The following is a 10,348-nucleotide window of genomic DNA, read 5'->3' on the forward strand; positions in this document are numbered from 1 at the left end:
AAAAAGGTGCTATGAGAGCTGTGAGAGTGAACCAGAACAGTAAAGTTGTGGGCTAGAAATCAAAACAATGACCTGCAACTACAAATTCAGGTGATAATTCGCTGTAGGTTCATCACCATGAGTGACATCTTTCACATTGTTTTCACATTGTCATTTAATGCATTGTTATTGTAAAAATATTGCCGCTGTAAAATGAAGCTAACCTGATGACGACTATCATTCATCTGTGGCCCGCTAGCATACCATCCACAGGCTGCGTTCAGTGAGTCTGTCCTGAAGAGCATGAACAAAAATGAAATCTATATCTAAAGATGCACTTGTGAACACCATCAGCCACACATGTTTTATGTGATTAGCAATCCATAATTACAAAATAAGTGATAGAAACAGTAAAAGGTAACAGAAAGTTCTTAACATAGATGTTGCTTAGAAGCACATCGACAATGGTTGGGGAAAAAATAACATTTAAATAATTCAACTTTAAAAACATACACTTAAAAAATCTTTTCTATTCAGCAGGGAACAAACTGAACTTTCGTTGGTTGAAAATGTCTCATTGTGGATGGAAGATCAATCTGCATTCACGTGGACATGGCTTTACTCTTTCAGAAGGAATCACACACATAACAGTGTACACATACACACACACAGCCATCCATATTTAAAGCAGATAGCAGCTTGTGTCTCCAACCAGAGAGCACCTGTAAATAATGCAGTGTTAAAGGTGGCAGCCAGGAGGGAATTAGAGGGCGAACAGGTGGATGGACCCCCTCCTCACCCTCCACCCACGCACCAACCCCCCACCACGACACACTGCCATGCCAAGTCTCTCACTCATTCGCAGCAACCGTAGTATTAACACCACAGGTGCTGAGCTTCAGCATGGCAGGCCCAGGGGGGCCACCGGCCTTTCCTCTCGCCATACTCAAAGCAGTGATGGGCAATAAAAACACTTCACACCTTAAGTGAAAGATACGACTTTAAATATTTTACACACATTCTGCATATGCAATTTATCCACACCTGGCTCATAGGAGCAACAACATCTGGTAGCTGTTGCTTTAGAGGCAATTAATTCTTCATCCAAGCGGCCAGGGTCCTTCCTGAAAATGTGGTAGAAGGACTTATGTGTTACTTAGAGGAGTACAAATGTTAAGATTACAATGCAGTTTAGTAGCATTAATACAACACCCACCAGTGAACTAAACGTGTCTACAACTTTTGACATTAATATTAATTTTACAGCAGCCAAATACATCAGAAAGTGTTAGGATTTGGAATTTAATTAAAACAAATTGAATTTATTTCTCTACATTTTAAGGATAAAATGAGGGGAAAGAATTGCCATCCTATATCTAAACTATGAACGCTAATGCAAAAACTGAAAAATAATCATTGATGACGGCACTCACTGATTTTATAAAACAAGAGACACCAATGACAAGAGACAGAAATGCTACTTTTGTGTCCTGACAACATTTAAGCCAGAGGCACTTGTGTCCCCTTACTGATGAATTGAACAGATAGATAGGCTAAATGTCTGACTGAGTGTTATTTTGGAGGGGCATGTGTCCACGGAAAGAAAACCGATCAGGGTAATGATGAAAAATAACTGTCTGGTGAGGCCTGAAGAAAAACTAAAACAAAGATTTTAAGATAGCTTACAGTGACTGAGTAAGTGCTGAGTTAATACTTTTGGCTATGAACATTTAGGTTGATTACACTACTTTGACTTCATCAGAAACTGACCTTTGAAGACACTAAATAAAACTGGTTATCATGATGGAGTTAAAACAACACCTAAGTGGTATATTGAGTTAGGACTGATTGGCTTAAAACCATTCAGGTCCACTCTTTTTCATCTTTAGTGCCGGAAATAACTGCTTTCCTGTTGTCTTAATGGCCTTAAACATTTACCTTGCTTCTGCACTGATAGGATTCCTTTGTTTAATGTTGTCTTTTCCCATGGGAATGAAAGTAGATCTGGAGCTCAGTGCTAAGTGAGAACTGTCCTGCATTCCCATGTGCTGTATAACAACGGGGGGACACCATACTACCTTATAAGATGGTGTTTACTATGACCATACTACCACCAAGGCCTGTGTCCGTGGCATGGATGTGAGAACCACAGCAATGAAATCTTGACAAGGTTATAAAAGAACAAAACAGTCCTCTGTCAGTGAGAAAGAACGGGGAAGTCAGACATTTCTGAATCAGCAACAAAATAAGAGTTTCTGTTTTGAGAGAATTTTACAGTTTAAGGTCAAGGGGGGTAAAAGAGGACTTGTTGTGGTGAATATAAATGATTTAAACTCTCCACAGAATAGCTTTAGTCATAGTGTACTTCCTGTCTTCTGTGTGTTTGGGTTTGCCTGCTGTTTGGGTGAATGGAGAGCTGCAGCCCAGTGCAGGTAATGTTAAACTACTGTAATCCTGTTTCCTGTTAGTTTGTTCGGAGGGTGGGGTTAAGGTGTTAGATGGACACTGGTTGTACTGGCTGTTTATCATAAACACAGCCTAGCCCAGAGAGGTCCATCTGCTTTGATTTTATTTAGTGATTCCCCCCAGGGGCCCTGAGCTGGAGTGAGAATAACAATACTTGAGCCCATCTGTTCCTGTAGAACCAGCCCCGGCTAAATTACCACACGCTACGAGCGGCTGGCATATGCTGTGGCATAAAGCTACAAGAGGGCATTGTGTGCCAGCTGTTCTGTTGACAAATACTTATCTGGCACTTCTGAAGTCAGCTTGCTAAGCTGGTTTCAAGTTTGACTAAAAACTAAACGGGGTAAGGTGTGGAATAGGGTTCCTGTGGGGGAGATGCATATGTAATACATGCTGATTTATCCCGGGGTATGATTTTATCAGAGATTGTCTGTGGAATTGGGTCAACTGGATGTAGACTTAATCTGAACATATAGGCCAGATAGAAGACTATGTATACTTCCTGTAATCTTCCTCATCATCCTGTAAGCATAACAAGCTGTGATCTTATTGTTGTTGGATGTTTACAAGTCAGCGGAGGATCACTGTGTAAGAAGCCTAAATTGGGCCTGATCATAGTAATCCTATCAGTAAAGAATCAGATATTTGTAGGAGTGGATAATACACATCTTAAACACTGAAATATACACAACAAATCCCAGTTTTACAAGGATAACAACTCACAGGAAAAACTATGTAATAATAATAACAAAATTACATGTTCTTGTCAATGTATGGCCACTGTTTACATGCTGCCCTGCCATTCTCAGCCCAGTGCAGCGTGTGTGGTCATTTTGATTACAACAGTGTTTTTATTTCCCTTAATAATTAAATAATACATGCAAAGACACTAAACTGCGAGGCTCTGAGTAAAACGTGAGGCACAGTGACCATCTGAACTGAATTTTTTCTTACAGTTTTTGAGGTGAGACTAAAGCACCCTGTTGTCATGATAATAATCATCATAATAGTCTTCAGTGAAACTTCAAGTTGCAGCAAACTGTATAACAACTGGAGGGCAGTTATCTCAGCAGAAATATCACTATCCAGTTGGAAATGTTACTTTGGGGGGTCTCCAGTTTCTTTCTCGAGTTTCTATCAGTGGCCACCATTGTCAGCACCCTGCTTTTATACCTCTTCAGCCATAACAGCCCGATGGCCAATATGACTAAAACTGTACCTGCTAATAAAGTTCAAAATCTCTCCATTCATTTATAAACTTAGACAGGCTTAAATGTGAGAACAGCTATTGGTATTGTCTTACAGTATATAGTCACTAGATGTGTGGGAAGGTTTATGTAGCCTCGTGTTTTTAAGAGTAACTTAACTGAAAAACAGTGTTTAAAAAATATAAAAATATATTACAAGTAATAGTCCCAAATTTAAAATCCCTACTTAAGTTACAGTACAGACGTATTATTAGCAAAATGTAATATTAAAGTCAGTCACTGATATATTATTATATATGATATTATTATATTGTTAATGCTGATTCATCAGTGCATAAGCAGCATTTTACTGCTACAGCTGATCAAGAGGTAGCTAGTTTTAACCACTTTAGATACAGTTCTAGTTTAGTCCTGTGGTTCCCAACCTATAGGGGTCAGGCCCCTCCATTGGGTCACAAGAGAATCTGAGGGGTTGTGAGATAAATAATGAGGTTGTTCTGCTACACAAATTAATATCATTTATTTTTCTTTAGTCTTTATGCTTAAAGTAATATTTAATAATCTGACCCCTTTGGGCCTCAAACAGTTATTGAAATGAAACGATGTGAGAAGAGGTGGAAGGTGAAATGTGTCTCTGGTGGAACAACTCATAGGCATCTGAAACATGACAAGGGCCCCAACTAGACCACACACCTCGTAAGGGGTCATTAGCTAAAAAGTTTGGGAGCCATCACTGTATTGAATTTTCTATGGTTATAATGTGGTATATTTTTATGTCAAATCTTAATCTGAAAAGTAACCACTAACTATAAACCATAAAATAATGTAGAGGAGTAAAAAAATACAATATTCGCCTTTAAAAAAAAATTGTTGAGTGGAAGTATAAAGTAGCAAAAAGAGGAACTATGAGAATGTCAAATTGTACTTCAGTATAGTAAATGATGAATGTACTTAGTTACTATTCACCACTGGTACTGACACACCATGGAGTACAATTCTATTTTGGATGCTATTTAATTTCGGTGACTACTCCCATTCATTTCTGATGGGATGAGTCATTTCTTTTATGAGCTGCTGACAAAGTTCCTTGTTGAAGTGAAATAGTAAGTTAATGTTAAAGCAATATTGGGCATGTAGAAATTGAGCATTCTAGCATTACAACCACGGTAGCCATATTCTTATAGTTATAGTTATATCATAAAATGAGCCATTTTTCTTTGGTTATCTCTCCAACGTGGCAGTCTGCATTTATATGTATTTGGACCTACTAATAACCCATTGTGTACTACAGTTCAAGAGTGACACCACTCACAGAACATGTAATATTGTACAGTAATATTTAGTACCTTCTCTATTGGTGGCTTTTCACCCTCACAGGTGTCTCTATACTGTGTAGGTGAAATAATTGATGAATAACTGGTGTCAATTTCCCTCAACACCACACCACTCGCAGAAAGACGTTCTTACATTATTCTTACAAATCGACCCTCCGCCCCATGACGCTAACATTCCCTGGCTTGCAAAATGCGCAAGACCCTTCATCACACCACTCAGAACATGCAGCATACCCTTCAAAATGGGCTTTATTTTGTTAACATTTACAGGAACATCACTGACATTAATTTTCCACCCGTTACATATGTCTATACTGTACAGATGCAACAGAAAAAATAAAAAATAAAATTCCCATCCTACGTTCTGAGACTTCTCTCACAGAGAACAAGGCTCCAGTCAATGACAAGCTTCAGCAGTGCAGAAAAAAGTTCACACAGGAAGGTCTCCTGTCAGGATCCCTGGGACAGTGGAAACGACCACAGAGCAAAATGGAAGTTGTCAGCTGGAACCTAATTTATAAAACGCCCTTACACACCTACTTTATACTCACAACTAAATCCATGATTACGTTGTGATTTAGGAAAAATATATATAATGCTGATGCCAACATGTGCAGTTTGTTGATTTTATCCAATTTTGTGTGATATATATAAAAACTTTATGTCTTGATCCATGGTATTATTAGTATGCTTTAGCTACTCTTTAAAATTGGAATAAAATGGAAACAAGGGTCTTTTTAATTTAATGTTTTTTCTTTAAATACATCCTCTCAGCCTTGTGCCTCATTCATTACCCGTCCTTTAACTCTACACTGTTCAACGTGTCATTATTAACATTCAGTAGTTGCTATGAAACAGCGTAAACTACAATAACTCACTTCAATATACAGTGAAAGAGGACGAGGAGTACCCAAACCAGTATCAACCCTGCTTCATTTTCTTAGAAAAGGGAGGACATATGAGTTTGTAGTATGACTAGAATATAATAAATAATATTTGATCGCAATTGTTTTGTTATCTGGTACATGGCTGGAAACATTGCATGTCACATCTTCATGGAAGGCAGCGAGAGTCAATACTTGCCATGACGGGCAGAGAAAAGGCTTCGTAAACACAAAATATAATTTAGATTAGACTTTTAAAAAAAAAAACACTGCATGTGAAATTGTTCACATCCTACTCTCTTACTTTAAAGGAAACAGACAGACTTTTCCAGTATTTCACCTCATTGACCCTATGAATGCATGGAGTGCTCCACCAACCAGCTTCACAACAGGAGCCATTGTACAAGTCTCCCCTCATGCATTTATCTGGCATCTACTCTGCATTAGCAATGCAGAGCGTTCTTTACAGCTACAGAGGAGAAGCAAATTTGTATTCTGTAACACAAAACTCTGATGTCTCCCAACCAACAAATTAGCACTCACTGTGACTTCCAATGGGAGAAAAAAAGAGCAAAACCTAAATGTTTCCTGATAGGTCCACTTGGGGATGGAGCAAAAGTGCAGCATTGGTTGAGCAAGTATGCAGTAAAACAAGAGACTTTTACAATGGCTACATCTGTTTCTGCAAAACATATACTGTAAAGACATTTACACAGCGTGATGGGGAAATATGCAAACTGGTTCACAAAGAGCAGACTACTCTGGTCTTAATGCAACTGCACAGTAGGTTGACATCTATACTGCTGATGTAACTACCTGGAGAAATCTATGCTACTAAGAGATTCTACACAAGTTTTTAGAACAGTACACACAGGTTGGATGAGGATTTGCGCACTGCATTGCTTCCTTAATGTGGCAATATGGAAAGCTCCCATCTTTTACAGTGATTAAGAATAGCAGGACTCCTCTTTTCTTAAGGTAAATGAGGTGGCAAAGGTCCTCCCGCTAGCTCATCTTGTTTTTGTTGTACATGTTTTGTCAGCCGCGGCGACGTGAACATGCCCTCCCGCCCATCTCCCAAACCCCTTCCTCCCTGAACAGGGAGTGAATCTTCATAAGGCTTCATCTACCTTCATCAGCCACCACCAACGCTCAGCTGTGAGACACCAGGAAGCTACATAAGACTACATGAAGAACACAACACTTCAACTAATGCACAGTGCAAATAGGCTTCTCCCCCTCTCTTCCATCTCTCCAACCTCCGGAGATGGGCAGGCATTGAGGAGAGGTGGGGTGGAGAGGGTTAACTCCGGACAGCACCCCTGCTGGCAGGCAGCCTTTCTTCTTTTAGTTTATTTTTCGTTTTTGGTCTTTCTGGGAATCTCCTGCCCTGGGAGAAGGGGGAGGTGGCGTGGCTGAGGGGCAGGAGTGGAGGGGTTGGGGGTTGGGGAGAGGATTCTACTTGTACAGGCTCATGGTCGGGCTCTGGTACATGCACATATAGGCATCGCACAGCAGGCGTCGGGCCTGGCCCTGGATGCTCTTGGGATCCAGGGTGTGCAGCTCCTCTGGGGTCATTTTCAGGTAGGCCTCCACCTCCGGACAGGGGGACACCTGGGGGATGTTGAAACCATTCTGCCCTCCTGCAAAGCCACATGCACAATCATTTGACACAGTATGATCACATCAAGCTCGCAGCCTATTGTTGGTGTTTGGAATGCTAGAGGACTTAATGATTTAATGCACAAGGTCAAAGGCAGATATGTAAAGTTGTAAAGTAAAATATTATAAAAATAATTTAATTTCTTTTAAGTCAAACGTCTTCTTTCCACCACTTATTATGTTGTTCTATATAACTGATATAATCACACACTTAAAAGTTTTGGCCAAGATAAAATAAAACATCAATTAGAGGTAAAACTATTAAGCTTATTAATCAATGAGTCGATCCCAAAACAATTATGAGAAACTACTGTGATGAATGAATTATAATTTGTTCTTAAACACAAATGCCCAACAGCAGTTCCAGCTTCCTACAGTTAGTATTTGTTGCTTTTCTCTGTCCTAATGTGACAGATTTTTTCCCACCATTTTCTGACATATTACTGATCAAACAATTCGAATCAAATCGAATAATTGTAAAAACCAAATAATAATAATAATAATAATAACTAGCAAATTAATTCATGAAAAATTCAATGAAAATATTTTATGGTAGCAGCCCTAATAGCAGTTTTACCCAGGTCAGACTGGAGCAAAATTTACAGCAATACTTATTAGCTGTGGGTATAAGCTTATTAGCTTTAATATCACAGGAAAACTTGGTTTCTCAGGCTCCATAATACCATCGGTGCCACTAAGTACTGTGAAATTCTTTCAGTGTTACGGAAACAGTTTCCTGTTGATCCCGTACATCACAACTTCATTTCAAGGATTAGTTTGATGTCATAACAAACGTAGCATCCAAAAGGCCATGACACCTACCATCACGGTCAGCCATGCTGTCGAAGAAGAGCCAGGCGGAATCAGCGCTGCCGTACTTGACAAAGGCCACATAGTGACTGGTTTCGATGCACAGCACGGCGAACAGCTCCATCCTCTGGCGGGGAAAACTGCCCTGCCGCCCCGTACCTTCTTGCAGCTCCTTGGGGACAGACAGTTTGCCGTGCCGATGGGTTTTTCTCCTCGGGTGGAGGTGAACCTAAATCAGCACAAGCATGAACACATCATCACGCAGACAGTTTGTTACTGTGGCCTATTAAAGTTAAACTAAACATATTCAACATGTTTCAAATGACATATAGATTAAAGATCACAGGAAATAAAAGCTTTGAAGTACATCTTATAATTTATATAGTCAGATGGGTAATTTAGATATAAATCCAACAATATTTCAGTACATGCACTGAGTATTGGCAAGTGAAATGAATGGCCCATGTGTTACAGTCTACTGTAGAAGCCACTCTTCTGCAACATAACTTCTGCACTGAGGCAGAGTGATTTCTTTGGATTTGGCGCCACCACATGGATGATCCTGGCCCACACTTTAAAACTTCTTAACGTCTTTGTTGAACTAATGTTGTAATATTGCCCTCTGTCATTTACCTGTGTATTGCACTTTTCACAGAACTGTTTAATCTTGCCAGCGGTGATATCGCCATCCTCATAACAGTCACGACACTCGTAGAGAGCCAGGCCTCCGCAGATTCGACATTCCCTTGGAGCTGGATAATAAAAACACATACCTTTATTCTGGCTGACACACTGCACAGAAGTGTAGTTCTTTAAAAAGTTAGGGAAGAATAAAAGGGTTCCTTCATCTCAGCTGAGCAGCAGTGACAGCTCAGTGGGATTTCATTACCGAATGCCACACAGCCCTGAATCACCATTGATCAGCGAGAACACATCACACTTACGCACTGGAAAAAATTATTAGCTACAACTCACTGTCTTCAAGAAGGTCTGTGATGTCTAACTCTAGTGAGGGGAAAATCTTGTTGAACATTTTGAAGTCCTTGCCAAAGCGGGGCATCTGGATGATAAGGCAGGAGGGAGCCTGGGGGTTGGGGGGTTCAAGAAAAACAGAGAAAGATAAAACTTATGTAGTCATCAACAAAGCGGCATGGACACATCAGCAAAGCTCAGTGCACACAGGAAGTGAAACCTGAGGCCAAAGGGCTGCCAGAACAGCGTCAACACAATCTACTTGATACCCAACACAGACCTTAGCAATTCTTTAAAAGCAAACAGAGATGACAGACAACCTTGGTTCTTTCAAAAGTAGTTTTTTATCTAGAATAAGAAAAGGTAAGACAACAAGAATATAAAATTCAGACTATTAAACATAAGCTGCCTCATGCTCAGGACATGGTGTGTTTTTGTTTGATTAGCTGACTTTGATCAGCAATGGAAGCTGCTTTTGAACTGTTCCTGTCTTTCTTACCTAAAAAGCATTTTGTTCTCCTTGTCAACGTAGAAATTTAATCAACTTAATTTAGAAAAGGAACAATAACTATGTACCCTAATAAAAACTGATGTAGACAAATGTAGTTTTTTTCAATTACCAACAATAAACACTGGGGGGAGCCATTCCTACAGTGTCACACACTGGAGATGCTAACAGGAGTATTTTCATATAAATGAAGGATTGTACAATTTATTTATCTTCCGCTTGAAAAGACTCCAAAGCCATCCAGAAGTACATTGCACACTATGCTGATGTTTTATGAATTTGAATCTATCCAAACACCTCACACCATTTACATTCTTCTGAGGTCTGTTGTCTGCTTTAGTTGAATAAAAAAAGTTACATTTCAATTGTAATTATTACACAAAGTTACAAACCTACCTATAACCTGATTATGAGACTACATTAGCATAAAATATGAAATGTGGGTATAATATTTCTTTCAAGGAATTGTGACAAAATCAAGACAGACAAATCAATCTACATTATAATATGTGTGTATATATATAT

The 10,348-nt window shown here is 39.4% G+C and overlaps 1 protein-coding gene across 3 annotated transcripts in view; it reads right to left on the reverse strand.

The window, feature by feature from the left end:
• Positions 1 to 5,218: 5,218 nt before the first annotated feature.
• Positions 5,219 to 10,348, reverse strand: part of cylda (cylindromatosis (turban tumor syndrome), a) — a 20,925-nt gene continuing 15,795 nt past the window's right edge. For all 3 annotated transcript variants that reach the window (XM_035682304.1, XM_035682303.1, XM_035682302.1), the window contains 4 exons: positions 9,319 to 9,427; positions 8,977 to 9,095; positions 8,356 to 8,572; positions 5,219 to 7,514 (listed from right to left, as the gene is read on the reverse strand). In XM_035682304.1, coding sequence (XP_035538197.1) covers positions 7,330 to 7,514; positions 8,356 to 8,572; positions 8,977 to 9,095; positions 9,319 to 9,427 — 630 coding nt within the window. In that variant the 3' untranslated portion in view covers positions 5,219 to 7,329. The remainder of the gene's footprint in view (positions 7,515 to 8,355; positions 8,573 to 8,976; positions 9,096 to 9,318; positions 9,428 to 10,348) is intronic.

This window comes from Morone saxatilis, unplaced genomic scaffold, assembly GCF_004916995.1.
Source record: "Morone saxatilis isolate NCDOM2014 unplaced genomic scaffold, NCSU_SB_2.0 Contig11, whole genome shotgun sequence".
Classification (NCBI taxonomy): Eukaryota; Metazoa; Chordata; class Actinopteri; family Moronidae; genus Morone; species Morone saxatilis.